The sequence below is a fragment of the Lactuca saligna genome, chromosome 2, assembly GCF_052625555.1.
Source record: "Lactuca saligna cultivar CGN05327 chromosome 2, ASM5262555v1, whole genome shotgun sequence".
Taxonomy (NCBI): domain Eukaryota; kingdom Viridiplantae; phylum Streptophyta; class Magnoliopsida; order Asterales; family Asteraceae; genus Lactuca; species Lactuca saligna.
In genome coordinates this window covers 122,023,377-122,040,785 of record NC_136418.1, presented here as the reverse complement: position 1 = coordinate 122,040,785, position 17,409 = coordinate 122,023,377, and the positions used below count along the sequence as shown (strand labels likewise).

Genomic DNA, 17,409 nt, shown 5'->3' with positions numbered 1-17,409 from the left:
TGTTAAAAGAGAATAAATGCCAATTGTTGTGTACGTGCGAACAAGTTATCTATTTGACTTCTATTTTATTATTCATTTACAAGTGAAAGACATGGGCATCACTACTCTTTAGCTCATTGAAAAGCCTTCATCCAATCAACTCCCCAGCTCTCAAGTATATATACACATCCTGCGTTCTTCACTTGTAACTCCATTGTTCTATAAAGATTATTTAAGGTTCATGAAGATGTCCATCAACGTCAGCTCATACGCAGAGAAGCAGGTATCCATAGATCCAAGATCCATGAGAGAAACCACCCAAAAATCAAAGTCAACTCCCATTAAAGCATTGCCTTCGTTTCCCACCACGTACAAGTTCCTTAACACCTCCGGATCCCTCCCGAATTCACCTCGCATTGGTGGTTCGTCCAGGATCAGAGATGATACTCGAAATCAAACACCGGATCATAACACTTCCCTATCTCGCTCTCCTCTCACCAGTCTTTCCAACAATCGCCTTCAACGAAGCAAATCTGGTGGCGAACATAGATCATCTGTGCCATATAGTGGTTGCGATCCTTGGGTATCAGTTAATACGAGTGGAGAACACATGTCTTCGACAAAGAATGGCAATGGTCAGAATGGAAAAACCATCGTGAAAAAGGGTAAAAAACCTAACGACATGGACTTTAAATGCGGAGCTCTTTGCTTGTTTTTACCTGGATTTGGTAAGGGTAAGCCAGTGAGAGCCAGAAGAGTGGAGCCCGAAGGATCGAGACAAATGATCTCACAGAGGATTTCACTTGAGAAATTTGAGTGTGGATCATGGAGGTCCTCGGCTATCCATTGCGATGATGAGCATTCAACTACTCTCTACTTTGATCTTCCATTGGAGTTGATAAGAACAAGCGTAAGTGATAGTTCTTTGCCCATGAATTCAGCTTTTGTGTTCAACAAGGGTGGTGTGAAAGGAGTTCTTAAGACCAAAGCGGGATCAGTGGAAAGAAAATCACAGGAGGATCGCCATGTTCGCTTTTCAACATCTTCTCCCACGTCACAACCAACATCGCCAACGTGCATCACACCTCGCTTGCGAAAGGCTCGTGAGGATTTCAATGCCTTTTTAGAAGCTCAAAGTGCATAAAAATGAAACCTGTAGTGACGTGATTATATATGTTTTCTCAGATTTTGTTTGGTTGAGTGTCGAATCATCTAATAACATGTTACCTGCCTATGGCATTGTCGAGTTACTATAAAGTATAAACAAGCATATGTTGTAAAAGTTCTGTATAAAGTGTATGGTACGTTGCTACTACAGACGTTTCAATATGCAATCAACAGATGGTAATAAGTGGTGAGTTAGGAAATAACGAGTTCATGTCGAGAGCTTTTATTTAGCAGATAACTGTGACCCTCATTCTGTCAATTTAGTCGGTAAAATGTGTTGCTTAATTTACACTGCAATCAACATTTAACTACACTCAAACATGCAGTAGGAAATGCAAACATTTATTCAGTTCATTGCATGGTAATTTAAAAAACAAAATGATAAACGCCTCAAGACCCAAGTTGAGTGTGTGTATAATTGACCGTTTGACCAATTGAAAATAATAATAATTTTTTTATGAAAAAGTAGAATAACATTAAAAGCTTCAACTAAATGTCATTTTACAGTTGAAATCTACGAGGACACATAACTAAGAAACGTTTGATAATATTTTCATTTATAATCTTTGAAAATCCTTCTCTTTCAACCACACAAATGACACAATCATATAGAAAATCATCCGAAATTCGATTCCGTAAATCCAACTTTACAAGCATCATCGCAGAAAAACATCTCTCCACCGTTGCGGTTGCAACCAGCAAAACCAATGACAATTTCACTAAAGGATAAATCAAAGGAAAGAACTGATGCATCTTGGTTTCCACCATCACTTTAGCAAGGTCGGATATGTTCTTCAAAGTTGCAAATCTTCCATCTTGTTGCATACGATTGGGGTAAACCGAAAGTTCATTTAGAATATCCAACCTATCTTTATAGCTAAAATCATGTGGATAGAAATCCATCAACTTCCGTAACTTTGATGGATCAAAGTCACAAAATGAATCATGTGGATTCAAACCCGTCATACAAATAAGCAATTCGGAGCTTACTTCATCAAAACGATCACTGAACTCTTGAATTTGCAAACCCAAAACCATTTTAAAACAAAAAAAATCTCGTAATAACGATGATTGGAGATATCGGTATATTGTCTTCCGGCTCTTGGGTTAACATAAACTTCTTCCATGTTCACCATTCGAATGCCATTTTTCTCACAAAAAGAGATGATTTCCAATATAAGTGCATCAAACCCATAACTTCTCATCTTTTTTAACGTTGCAGTGGTTGATTTCACCAAACTTATAACATTCACGATATCTTGATCCTTTCTGTGTAGAGCTTGCGACAATATGTTTGTGATCCCCAAAATTTTCAACATCAACTACAAGTGGAATATAAAATCAAATAATCGAAGATATATTCGAAGACCACTTGCTTGATGTTGACTAAAACTATTAAGCCTTCATCTTCAACATATTCAAGAACATCAGTAACAGATGAAAATAAACCAACCAAACGTGATAGAGTTTTGTAATGAGAATTCCAACGTGTATCTCCGGATCTAGTAAGAGAAAGTTCTTGGTTTAATCCACTTCTAGTTTCAATTTCACCACGACTTATGGATTCTTCTAATTTATCTTTTTGACTTTCGTGCATCATATTTGTACGTTTACAAGAAGCACACACAACATTCATTAGAACATATACATATCAAAAAAGACTCCAACATCGTGATGTTTTTTTGCAACCGCCACAATGACTAGCTGAAGTTGGTGAGCAAAGCAATGAACATAATATGCTATTTTCTCTCATGATTAAAGATTTTAAACCATTAAAGTTTCCACTCATATTACTTGCTCCATCATACCATTGACCCCTGATATTCGTCAAACTCAATCCATATTCAGAAAATAAAGAATCAATGGTAGATTTTAAAGACAATGCAGATGTATCCTTCACATGAACTGCAAGTGGAATACAAAATCAAATGATCGAAGATATATTCAAAGACCACTTGCTTGATGTTGACTAAAACTATTAAGGCCTTCATCTTCAACATATTCAAGAACATCGGTAACAGATGAAAATAAACCAACTAAACATGATAGAGTTTTGTAATGAGAATTCCAACGTGTATCTCCGGCTCTAGTAAGAGAAAGTTCTTGGTTTAATCCACTTCTAGTTTCAATTTCACCACGACCGATGGATTCTTCTAATTTATCTTTTTGACTTTCGTGCATCATATATGTACGTTTACAAGAAGCACACACAACATTCATTAGAACAGATAGCATATCAAAAAAGACTCCAACATCGTGATGTTTTTTTGCAACTGCCACAATGACTAGCTGAAGTTGGTGAGCAAAGCAATGAACATAATATGCAGACGTATTTTCTCTCATGATTAAATATTTTAAATGATTAAAGTTCCCACTCATATTACTTACTCCATCATACCCTTGACCCCTGATCTTCGTCAAACTCAATCCATATTCAGAAAATAAAGAATCAATGGCAGATTTTAAAGACAATGCAGATGTATCCTTAACATGAACAAGACCAATAAACCATTCTTTAACAATCCCACATGTAACATATCGTAAAACCACTGCCATTTGTTCCTTTTTAGATATATCGCTGGACTCGTCAACTAATAAAGCAAAAACATCATCACCAATTTCTTCAAAAATTGATTTAAGTACTTCTTGTGCAAAACAACGAGCAATGTCTTTTTGAATACTTGGAGCCACCATTTGATTGTTCCCCGGAGCATTTTGTAACGTAACTTTCCATACACTCTCATTTTGATCCCGAACCAAATTCAATACTTCTAAAAAATTTCCTCTAAAAAGAGACATTTCAGACTCATCGTGACCACGAAAAGGCAATGCACATTTTAATAAACATCTAGAAGTATCAATGGAAACATTTAATCGGATTCGATGTTCATTCCTTATGGCATCATTTTGCTTATGAAGAGTAGTGGCAATAAATTGATTTTGTCTCATCAAATCTTCACATTTTTCAAGTGCTATGGAATGGGAACTAGTGAAATTGTCTTCATGAGTTTTAAGTCTTTCCGGTTTATTCCAACAGCTAAAACCTTCTGTTACAAAAGCAGCACCGCCGCTACTTTTACTTGTCACATCTTTAAATAAATAACAACACAAACAAAAGGCTTCATTTGTTTTTTTACTATACTCCAACCATTTACTATATTGACAGTGATCAAACCAAGCCGGATTGAAACATCTTGTCCTACCTCTTATCTTTTTTGTTGGAAATGTATGATCACGTGGTTGACAAGGTCCTCTAATCAAATATTTTCGCCTTATTTCATCTCTTTGATTAGGGTGATAATCTGAAAAAAAATCTGTCAGATGGATCCTAAGGGTTTCACTTAAATCCATTTCAACCGGAACCGATGGAATAGAGCTAGATTGAGGAATTTCATTGGAAGCAATCTCGGATGAAGATGCATCATCAATTGATATCCGTCTTTTCATATATCTTTCCATTGATCTGTTAATAGAAATTTACAATTTATAATTTATTGATATAATAAAACTCAATTGGCAATCTCTTATATTTAACTATGAAACAAATCAAATTCATAATGCATACAGGGGACAAACAAATGAAACTATATATTATTTAAGTATTTTTTTTTTCTGCTAACAATAACAAAACAAGTTATGGATCCACCAACTGATCCCAAAACAAAAATTAAAAATTTCCAATTACACTCACTGCCGACATTATTTGAATTTACCCACAAAAATCCAAAAATTCACAATACAACCAAATATTAACTGATTTCAATAAAAACAAAATAAGAGTAACAATTCCACAAAACAACATAGAAGCTTTTAAACCAACAAAAATCAATTTCCTCTAATAAAATCAAAGTATATTTAAAGATAGGGATTTACCGAGCTAGAGAGAGAGAGAGAGAGAGAGAGAGAGAGAGAGAAAGAGAGAGAACAAGGGAAGTAGAGGTCAGAGGTCGGAAGCGCACTCAGACAGTCGGCATCTGACTCTGGCGACAATATCCTTTCTGATTTCCGGCAGAGTCGGAATCTGATTTGGTGGACTGTGTGTGTGGCTAGGTTAAAAAGAAAGAAGAAGATCCATTAAAAACTGATAAGGAAACAGGTTTAGGTATTTAAGGGAAGCATCGGGTGCCATCTAAAGTCAAAGGGGGGTCACCTTTATTAAAAAAAATTAATATTGAAAAATATAAATTAAGTGGGGTCCACACACCCCACTCCTACATTGCCTCTGCCACTGCCCATGTTAGAGGCCGCAGAATACTAACAAAATTTTTGTGGTGACATGATTTAAACAATGATCTTCACTACAAGAAAAGTCCTTGTCAGGGAAAGTTATTGATTATAAAAAGGTGGTTGAAAAAAAATATTTACTTCTTTCAAAAATATTTATCAAAATGGTTTTTTTTTCTTTACTTTTCTGTTTTCATTTTTTATCTTTATTTTTCTCTTTTATTCAATCTTTTTACTGTTTATATATATATATATATATATATATATATATATATATATATATATATATATATATATATATATATATATATATATATATATATATTTTTAATAACAGCTTTTATTTTAGGGTTTTTTTTTTTTTTTTTTTTTTTTTTGCCTTTTCTTACTTTTTTTTAAATAACAATTTTTTTTTTATCTTTTTTATTTCTGTTCTTTTTTAATATCCATTTTTCTTATACAATTCTTAATTTGACCATCAAGTTTTACCCATAATAAATTAAAAATACAATGTATTTTAAGGTGCAAAAACTCCGACATTCACATACAATGTTTTTAAGGTAAAAAAACAAAAACAAAAAAAAAATCAACGTTGTTTCTTACAAAAAAAAAAAACACCACAAAAAAACTCCGATATAGTTTATTATAAAAAGAAAAACATCACAATCAGTTTGAACTTGAACTAACGAAAAAAAAAGAGAATAATCACAACAAATAATATATATATATATATATATATATATATATATATATATATATATATATATATATATATATATTAAAACAATCTTGGCATAGACGAACATCGTTTTCCATTATGTCCCGGTTGACTACAAATTTCACAAAGATTGGTATTTCTTCATTCTTTATTTAATATCCATCTCATTTTTTTTTGTTTTGTTGAACGAGAACGACTTTTTTTATATTGTAATAGTCTTAAAATTGGAAGTAATTCATTAAATGGTGCTTGAGTCCAATACGCTTCATGAGGAAGCGGGGAGAACTTAGATGCTCAAGTAGCACAATAATATTCAATCGAGTACAATTTATCAACATATTGTGAACTATTCAAATAGAGTTTTGCAGATGCACTCAAGACATGAGAACAAGGATACTTAAATGACTCTCATTTACCACATGTGCAAGTTTTTTGTTCCAAATTAAATACTTGCGCATTTCAACATCTTTGAATTATCAACTTAAATATACTTTTTTCTCCGTTAAAAGATCTTAAGGAATGTGCACTTGCTTTTGCCATCAAAGCTACTTGTTAAGAAAAACATCATAAATTGTCTATGTGGTTTTCCAAAATCTGAAGTTTAGTCCCCGTGGTTTAAAAACGTCATAGATGGTCCGTGTGCTTTCAAAACTTTTGACGATTGGTCATTATTGCTAACTCCGTTAAGTTCTATCCGTTAGCTAAAGGGCATTTTCTTCATTTCACCACCATAGGGAGCATTTATGATGTTTTCTTACATATTTTTTTTAAAAAGAAAAAATTAAATATGGAAAAGCTCTCTCTCTCTCTCTCTCTCTCTCTCTCTCTAGAGATCTGAAAAAGCTTTAACAGGTTGTACGGTACAACCTAAACTTGTTCTTGCTTACAAACAAATAGAAATTTAAGTTCTTGAGTTCAGGTTTTGTATTTGTATGTGTTCATGTTCCATATTTTTTATATGTGTTATTGTAATTTTATGTGTGTTCCAAATCCATTTCTTTGATGCTCCGATTTTCGAAAATTCAATATGGAGATAAAACTACAACATGTATGTGTTCTTGTAATCTGAGAATCAAAAATCAATCAATACACTCCATCTATCTCATACATACAACATTAAGAACACAGTAGAATCGATGATTTCATGAACAAAAACATTTCTATGTGTGTGTGTTTTCCAACTCGATTCGAGCAACAAAAAACAGTTTTTAGAACTTAAGAACCCAAAAAATCTACAGATCGATGAACAAATTTGAAGCAGAAAACACTAACTGAAGAATGAAGACGAAATCCCTAATTGAAGATGAAGTCGTCATCGATATATGAACATCTCCTTACGACGAATCAAGAAGAATAACAGAATCAGAAGCAACAACAGGGGTAGATCGATGGTGGTTGAGGAATCACGATGAAGGGGAGCCCATTTTTCCAGCAATCCTTTTGACCTCTTCGAACTCGTCTCCGGCAGCAATTGAACCGAAAAAGGAAACAATAGCAACAGTTGACTAATGGAGAGCACCATCGATGCTAGATTTTACAAAAAAAAAGGACATCGAAAACGACAGTAGGTGGCGTTTCGTGGGATTTCTCAGCAGCCGGAGGAAGGGTGGCTGGAATGGAGGCAACCACCTACTTCCTTCTGTTTCGTTTTTTCGGTGAGTCAAGGAAGAAAAGAAGGAGAGGGGAATCGGGAATAGAAACTACTAAGGGTGTTTGGGTGGTGTTTCGACAGGAGGAGGGTGAGAATTTGTGAAATCGTCGGTTCCTCATTCCCTTCCATTACCGGAGGTCAAAACAAGAGAGAGAGAGAGAGAGAGAGAGAGAGAGAGAGAGAGAGAAAGAAGGGATTATATTTAAATTTTTTTTTAAATATAAGAAAACATCATAAATGGTCCTCGTAGTTGTGAAATGACAAAAATGCCCTTCAGCTAACGGACATAACTTACCGGAATTAGCAATAAGGACCAATCGTCAAAAGTTTTGAAAGCATAGGGACCATCTATGACGTTTTTAAACCAAACTTCAGATTTTGGGAAACCACATGGACCATTTATGATGTTTTTTTGTTGATAATTTACGATTACCATTTATGTTTAACACTATAGTTTATAATTTTTAAGTATTTATAAAATTGTTTTTTGATTTTTTTTCAAGTTTAACTGAAATTTTAATGGAAGTTAACCGGTTAGCATTATATCGAAATTAATAATTTAACTATTTTGCATAAAATCATAAATTTTACAAAAGTTGTGACTTTAAACTAATAAGTTAACTATAATATGATAAAAATTTAAAGTCATAATTTTATAAATAAAAGTAAATTATCATACTTTAATATTGTAGTTTACTTAATTTATGATTAGAATTTTGTTTTAGCATTAATTTAACATTATTAACCAATTTATAATCATTATTAGAAAGAAATTGAAAAGTCACAGAGGTTTCAAATGCATGTGGTGCAAGTAAAAATGTTTCTTTTATAAGTATAGAAAAATGTCTCTATTATAAGATATAAAGACTAGGCGAATTCTCGCTTGTTGCACAGAAATACATATATTGTTGAAATCTTTACAAATATATATTTTCTTAAATATAACAATAATGTTGTTGTTAAATTTGATATAATAATTTGTATATACTAAGTTGATATAATATATTGATTATTTTGAATTATATATATATATATATATATATATATATATATATATATATATATATATATATATATATATATGTGTGTGGAAGGGTTATTTAGAAAACAAAAAAACCCTTAAAAAACCCTAAAAATCATAAAAATGCAAAAAAAAATATTTAACATCACAAAAAAAAAAATTGAAAGTTTTTTTTTTGAAAAATTCGCAGCTTTTTATACAAAATCGGTGAACAAAAATTTTGAAAAAAAAAATTTACAAAAAAAAAAATTGATTTTTTATTTTTTTTTCAGCGAATTTTAAGAAAAACCTGCGATTTTTTATTAAAAAAACTCAAATTTTTTTGTGATCTCTAAGTATTTTTTTTATGTATTTTTATTATTTTTAGGGTTTTTTTATGGTTTTTTTTGTTTTCCATATATATATATATATATATATATAATCGTTTGAATGACTTCTATAATTAGGTTACTCATGAATGAAAATAAAAAATAATATATGATTTAATGTTAATTATAGTTGTTGTTATTGTAAATTATTTTAAAGTTAACAATATAACCATTTATATAGAGTTATTTTTAACTTGTGTTATTGTAAATTATTTTAAGCTACTTATTTGAAAACTTTAAATTATTATAAGAATATTTGTAGGAAATATTTTAGTTAAATTGAGATTAAAATTTAATTTTTACATTTAGCACTACAATTTATAATTTTAACTATTTGTGAAATTTTCTTTGGGTTTTTTAAGTGAAACTGTAAATTATATTTAAGTTGACCATTTAATATTATATTTAAATTAATAAGTTAAGTATTTTATCCAAATTGTTCAAAAGTTGTAGCTTTAAACTAATAATGGTTTACATACAACAACATATTAAATTTAATAAATTAAGTACAATATGTTTAAAGTTAAAAATATAACTTTATAAGTAGAAGTAAATATGTTAGTTTTATATTGAAATTTATTTTATTTATAATTACACTTTAGGCTTGATATTTATTTAACCTCATTAACTAACTTATAATCATTATTATAAAGAACTAAAATTTATCACTTTTAACTATTTATAAAATATTTTTTGGGTTGTTTAAGTTGGACTAAAATTTATATTTAAATTAACCATGTAATGTTATATTTAAATGGGTAATGTTATATTTAAATTAATAATTTAAGTATTTTGTCCAAACTGTTCAAAAGTTATAGCATTAAACTGATAATGGTTTACATACAACAACATATTAAATCTATTAAATTAAGTATAATATATTAAAAGTTAAAGTTATAACTTTATAAGTAGAAGTAAAGATGTTTTTTTAATATTGAAATTTAGTTTGTTTATGATTACACTTTAGGATAGATATTTATTTAACTTTATTAACCAGCTTATAATCATTATTACAAGGACACTACAATTTATCATTTTTAACTACTTACAAAATATAATTTGGGTTAATTAAGTTAAACTAAAATTTATATTTAAGTTGATCCAATAATGTAATATTTAAATTTATAAATTAAGTATTCTATACAAATTGTTCAAAAGTTGTAGCTTTAAAATGTTAATTGTTTACACCTAACAATATATTCAAACTAATAAATTAAATATTATACGTTAAAAGTTAACAAAAAAACATAATTTTATAAGTAGAAGTAAAGATATTCTTTTAATAATGAAATTTAGTTTGTATATGATTACACTTTATGTTTGATATTTATTTAACCTTATTAATTAGCTTATAACCATTATTAGGAAGAAATTAAATAGTCATGAGAGTTTCAAAAGATTGTGTTGAAAGGAAAAATGTCAGCTTTATAAGATATACTAGGCAAATGTCCGTGTATTGCGCAGAAAGACCTATATAGTAAAAATATTTACAAATATATGTTTATTTTAAATATAACAATAACGTTGTTGTTAAATTTGCTATGTTATTTCATATACTAAATTGATATAATATATTGATTATTTTGAATTATATAATAATATATACATCTATTGTAAGTTATTTTAAGTTATTTATTTGAAAATTTTTAACGATTATAAAAATATCTTTAGCAGATATATTTAGTTAAACTAAGATTACAATTTAGTTTTTGTATTTAGCACTACATTTTATCACTTTTTAACTATTCACACAATATTCATTGAGTTTTTTAAATGAAACTGTAATTTATATTTAAGTTGACACTGTAATGTTATATTTAAATTAACAATTGAAGTATTTTTTTCCAAACTGTTCAAAAATTATAGATTTAAAGTGATAATGGTTTACAAACAAAAACATATTAAATTTAATAATTTAAGTATAATATGTTAAAAGTTAAAGTCATAACTTTATAAGTAGAAGTAAAGATATTATTTTAATATTGAAATTTAGTTTATTTATGTTTACACTTTAGGCAAGGTTGTAGAACTCGCTACTCGGTACCTGCTCGGCCGACTGGGGAGTAGCGAGTACTCGGGGGTACTCAGGGAGTACTCAGATTCGGTAATTCATGTAGAAATATTTGTTGGAAAATTATATATGTCAAAATCATAAGTTAAAATCATAATTTGATTGAAATATATAACCAAAATTAGATACATGTGAATACATAAAAACTGAAATACACATAATTGTCTCACTACGTGGATAATTACTGAAAATTTAAGATATATATGTAGTAATAATCACATGTTTGTGTTAAATAATAAATCATTAAGTGCATTATACATACTAATCTTGAAATTCTTGATTTTTTTCTCTTTTTATGTCAATTTTGACCCTTTGACCGAGTTTGACCGATTTTGACCGAGTTGGCTGAGTTTGACCGAGTAGGCCCGAGTTTGATCGAGTTTGTCCGATTTTTGACCGAGTTTGACCGATTTTTGGCCGATTTTGACTAAATCCGATTTTTTTGGCCGAGTTGACATTACTCGCCTCGGTGGAGGGCCGATTCCGAGTAATCGGCCGAGTACTCGGCCGAGTAGGCCAAGTTTTGCAACAATGACTTTAGGTTTGATATTTATTTAACCTTATTAACCAAATTATAATCATTATTAGAAAGACACTATAATTTATCACTTTTAAGTATTTATAAAATATTATTTGGGTTGTTTCAGTTAAACTAAAATTTATATTTAAGTTAACCCTTTAATATTATATTTAAATTAATAATTTAAGTATTTTATGCAAATTTTTCAAAAGTTATAGCTTTAAAATGATAATAGTTTATATCCAATAATATATTAAAATTAATAAGTTAAGTATAATATGTTAAAAGTTAAAAAACATAACTTTACATGTAGAAGTAAATATATTTTTTAATACTGAAATTTAGTTTATATATGATTATACTTTAGGTTTGATATTTATTTAACCTTATTAACCAACTTATTATCATTATTAGAAAGAAATTGAAAAGTCATGGGTGTTTCAAATAAATGTGGTGATAGGAATATATATAGTTGAAATCTTTAAAAATATATGTTTTTTTAAATATAACAATAACATTGTTGTTAAATTTGATATAATAATTCGTATACTAAATTGATATAATATATTGATAATTTTGAATTATATGATCATATATATATATATATATATATATATATATATATATATATATATATATATATATATATATATATATATATATATAGAGAGAGAGAGAGAGAGGGTTAGGTTCATTTGAGACCATCTATATTTTGTGAGACCATAAGATGCATTTTTTTTTAGTTAATTCAAGTTCCGAAAATAATATTTAAAAAAAGAATTTTTGGATTTTTCCATTTATTTCGCATTTTAAAATTATTTTTTAGAATATGTACAATGTAATATTCTATTAGAATATTTCACTTATTTAAAAAAAAACGGATTTTTTTTTTAATTTTCTTTTATTTTTTTTAGTTAATTCAAGTTCCGAAAATAATATTTAAAAAAAGAATTTTTAGATTTTTTCATTTATTTTGTATTTTAAAATTATTTTTTAGAATATGTACAGTGTAATATTCTTTAGTTAATTAAAGTTCCGAAAATAATATTTAAAAAAAGAAGTTTTTGATTTTTCCATTTATTTTCCATTTTAAAATTATTTTTTAGAATATGTCAGTGTAATATTCTATTAGAATATTTTATGTATTTTTCAAAAAAAAAAAAAAAAAAACGGGATTTTTTTTATATTTTATTTATTTATTTATATTTATATTTATATTTTTTTTAGTTAATTCAAGTTCCAAAAATAATATTTAAAAAAAGATTTTTTGGATTTTTCCATTTATTTTGCATTTTAAAATTACTTTTAGATTTGGTTTCACGGTCTCACAAAATTAGAATGGTCTCAAATGAAACTGAACATATATATATATATATATATATATATATATATATATATATATATATATATATATATATATATATATATGTAATCTCAAAAGTTTGAATGATTTATACTTGTGAGTTACTAATGAATAAAGTTAAATATAATATATGGTTTAATGTCATTTATAGTTGTTGCTTTTGTTAATTTTAAAATTTATTTGTTTAACGTTTTAATTTCTATCATTATAATTATTGAAAACATCAAACATTTTTTTTAAAGGTAACAATATAATCAGTTACATATAGTTGTTTTTAACTATTTTTATTATAAGTTATTTTATGCTTTTTATTTGAAAACCTTTAACGATTATAAAAATATATTTATGATATATTTTAGTTAAATTGAGATTACAATTTATTTTTAACAATTGCTATGATTGATTAAGTTAAATTTTTTACTTATGCGATTATTTTCTAATTTCAATAATAATGTTCATTTAAAATACGATTTATTTGTTATTAACGTTATGTAATTTATAAATTGATGTTATTATCATTTAAAATTGTTGTTCTTTAGTTTTAAACCACTTATTGTTATTAATAAGTTAAAGAAGACTTTTAAGAAATACTTAATATTACTATTAAAATGTGAAACATACACTAAATAATAAACTAAAATGTGAAAACTACACTAAATAATAAACTAATAAGATAGACAATTTGCATTTCAAAAAAGACTTGCATGGATAATATGACATATCTATGATTTTTATAATTTGATTTTATTATTTATAAATTATAATTATGGTTCATTAGTTTTAAAACCAATTATTATTAGTAATAAACGAAAGAAAACTTTTAAAATACACTTATTATTATAATTAAAATGTTAAACATATACTAAAATATAAAGTGATAAGATTGACAATTTTTATTTTAAAAAGACTTACATGTATACTATAGATAATATTGCATATCCATAATTTTTTATTAATTATTACATTGAAGCAAGACAAACATACAAACATATATACAATATTTAATTAACTATTATCTATATCACTTCTCACAACATATAACTTACATTAAAGTTTTAACCACAACATACAATGATTGTCTTAAAAGAATATTTAAATCAATAAAAATATAAAAAAAGAATTAGTATATAACAAACTTACAAATTAAAAACTCTAACATAATAATATGACTCAAAAAATGGTCTAAAACCCTCAAACAAGCACAAAACCTTTAAACTTGTTTTCTTTGTGAATTTTGTATGTGATTTGTATTTGTGTGTCTACTCAATGAGCATGTCATTTTTATAGTAGACTATCAATTAATTGCTTATTAAACATATTATATAAGTTATAAAACCTTTTATGATGTGTGATTAATTACTTTGAAAGTAAAAATGTGGGGGGTTTCAAATGCATGAGGTGCTTGGAAATTTGTGGGGAGAGATGATAGGAAAAATGTCTCATTTGTAAGTATAGTATGATATAGATAGGTATATAGATTCATATATATTCAAATGCATATGTACAAGTAAAAATGTTTCTTTTAAAAATATATAGATAAATAGATAAAGATAGATATAGATATAGATAAATGATGCATTTTTACTTGCACCATATGCACTATAAACCTTCATGACTTTTCAATTTCTTTCTAATAATTATTATAAATTTCTTAATAATGTTAAATTAATGCAAAAACTAAATTCTAATCATAAGTTAACTAAGTTATAATATTAAAATATCATATTTTACTTCTATTTATAACATTATGACTTTAATTTTTTAATATATTATAGTTAACTTATTAGTATGGATATGTTGTTGTATGTGAGAAATTATCATTTTAAAGTCACAACTTTTGAATGATTTATAATTTTATACAAAATAGTTAAATTATTAATTTCAATATAATATTAAACGATAAACTTGAATCAAAATTTCAGTTAAATTTGAAAAAATTGAGAGACTTTTTTATAAATGCTTAAAAGTTATGAATGATAGTGTTCATCTAAATTGTAATATTAAATTAACAAAAAAAACCTTGAAATTATTTTTTATAATAATTAAGTTTTTTTTTTCAAATAATTAGCTTAAAAATAATTTATAATAAGAATAGTTAAAAGTAATATTATATAAAAAGTTGTAATGTTATCTTTAAAACAAAAACAATGTTTGTAGTTATAAATAGTTACAATTAAAGAAACGAATAATATCTATCACATAAATTTTAAAAAAGTTAAAATTTTGAATCCAAATTAAAATAATTAAGAGTTTTCAAATATGTTATCTTAAATAACTTACAACATCAATAGTTAAAATTAACATTATATACAAAATTATACTATTACCTTTAAGAACAAAAACAATATTTGATGTTTTAAATAATTATAATGATAGAAATTAAAATCTTAAGAAAATGAACTTTTTAAAGTTAATTAATCATAACAACTATAAATACCATTAAACCATATATTATATTTAAGTTTATTCATGAATAACCCGCATGTAGAGGACATTGAGACAATTGAGACTATAGAATTTTAAAAGATGTCTATATTATCATATGAATCAAAATAAACAATGATTATACTAACTTATCATAAGATTTATTATATAAGAGCCAACAACATCATTGAAATATTAAAAAAAACATATATTTGTAAAGATTTCAAATATATTGTTGTATTTTGCACAACTTGCGGGTATTCACCTAGTATGGAAATAAATATGGATCTTGGTATGGTGTTTATAGACTTGGAGAAGGCATACAACATTGTACCACATCAGAGAATTTAAATGGTACAAGAAGTTAGAAGGGTCACATGGAGATATGTGAGATTACTCAGGATATATACTAGCAGTCTACTACTTGTATGCGCGAAATGTAATCTTTCCCAATGGAAATCGGTCTACATCTACTATCAACTCTTAGACCTAATATTCGTTTGATTTGGGAAGAAATGTTTAGCGACATTCGTGAAGGGGTGCCTTGGTGTATGGTTTTTGCTGATGTTATTGTGTTGGTATCAAAGACTGGGAGTGAGCTAAATGTTATGCTAAATAATTGATGGACGACGTTGGAAGTGGACCTGACAATTTGATACACGCCACAGACATGACACTAGTTTTATGTGTATGGGTTCTAAATTTGTGTTCCGTGTCTATTCATGTCGACATAAATTCTAAATCCGTGTTTCGTGTCTTACATGTGTCAAAAACGAATTTACATGTTTAAACACGTATAAGACACGAATTAAATTCGTTTGACACATGGCACGTATATACACGTATAGGCACACGACATGTACATACACTTATAAACACGAACTGAATGCATGTTTTCCTAGCTTAAAAAATGGTATTAGACAATACATGTATAAATTTTTGTATAAATTTGTGTAAATCCATGTTTTCATGTAACACGGTTAAAACGTGTTTATTCATGTCCTGTCATATGTTACACAGATTAATTACGTGTTTGATATCCAAAACACATTTTATAATTTATGTTGTATAAATTCATGCATGACACATATACACAACACGAAAACACAAATTGTCAGGTCTAGTAAAATACGTAAAAAATGCCTAATAAGGCCTCACTAGAAGCCCTCTCTTAAAAAGATCTTCTCTTTGATTTGTAGTTGCATTATAGGCTTTTTATATCCACTTTTACCCCCTCTCACTTTCTATGTCACATAGACAAAAGAACCAACAATTTCTCACTTCATTTCCTCTAAAAAAAAAAAAAAAAAAAAACCACAAATTTAATCTACTTCTAAAATAATTCTATAATTCCACCTATGTTCATGGTATTAGACTTGAACCATCGTCCGCAAATAAAGAGTACAACATTGATATTGTTCGGATAGAAGTCATTTGAGTCTTCTGAAAACTAATAACTCATAATTTAATTTTCAATTATTTTGATTTATTCAACTAACATAATTTATTCAATAAATTTAATTTATTAATTACTAATAACATCGTAATCATATTTATTAAGGAAATAATAGCATCTCTATATTTAAACCTAAATCCAAAAAAAGTGAAGGCAAAAACTATAAGGCAATATTGATATAGACCGAGACCGGCCTGGAAATATATAGGACCGAATTTGTGTGTCTCTAGTCCTCTACTTCTTGTAGTGAAAAATAAAATGTATAATATGGCCCGCTATTAAGCCCAACTTAGTTCTTGAAGAAGTTTAATTGTGATAAACTAATACAATGGATCCAGTAATCAACAACGAATGCGAAAAAATCGATAAAGCTCAACACACTTGACACTTTAATATGCCATCGGATAATAAGCCTCCTAAAAAACCTCTGGCCCACAAAAAATTTGG

At 27.5% G+C, this 17,409-nt stretch overlaps 1 protein-coding gene and 1 pseudogene across 1 annotated transcript; one reads left to right on the top strand and one right to left on the bottom strand.

The window, feature by feature from the left end:
* Nucleotides 1–201: 201 nt before the first annotated feature.
* Nucleotides 202–1,349, top strand: LOC145029043 (uncharacterized). Its single transcript, XM_078977690.1, has one exon. The coding sequence runs from the start codon at nt 221–223 to the stop codon at nt 1,121–1,123; it is 903 nt and encodes a 300-aa protein (XP_078833816.1). The 5' UTR covers nt 202–220; the 3' UTR covers nt 1,124–1,349.
* Nucleotides 1,350–1,647: 298 nt separating this feature from the next.
* The window catches only part of LOC145030038 (uncharacterized), a 43,027-nt pseudogene continuing 27,265 nt past the window's right edge, over nt 1,648–17,409 (bottom strand).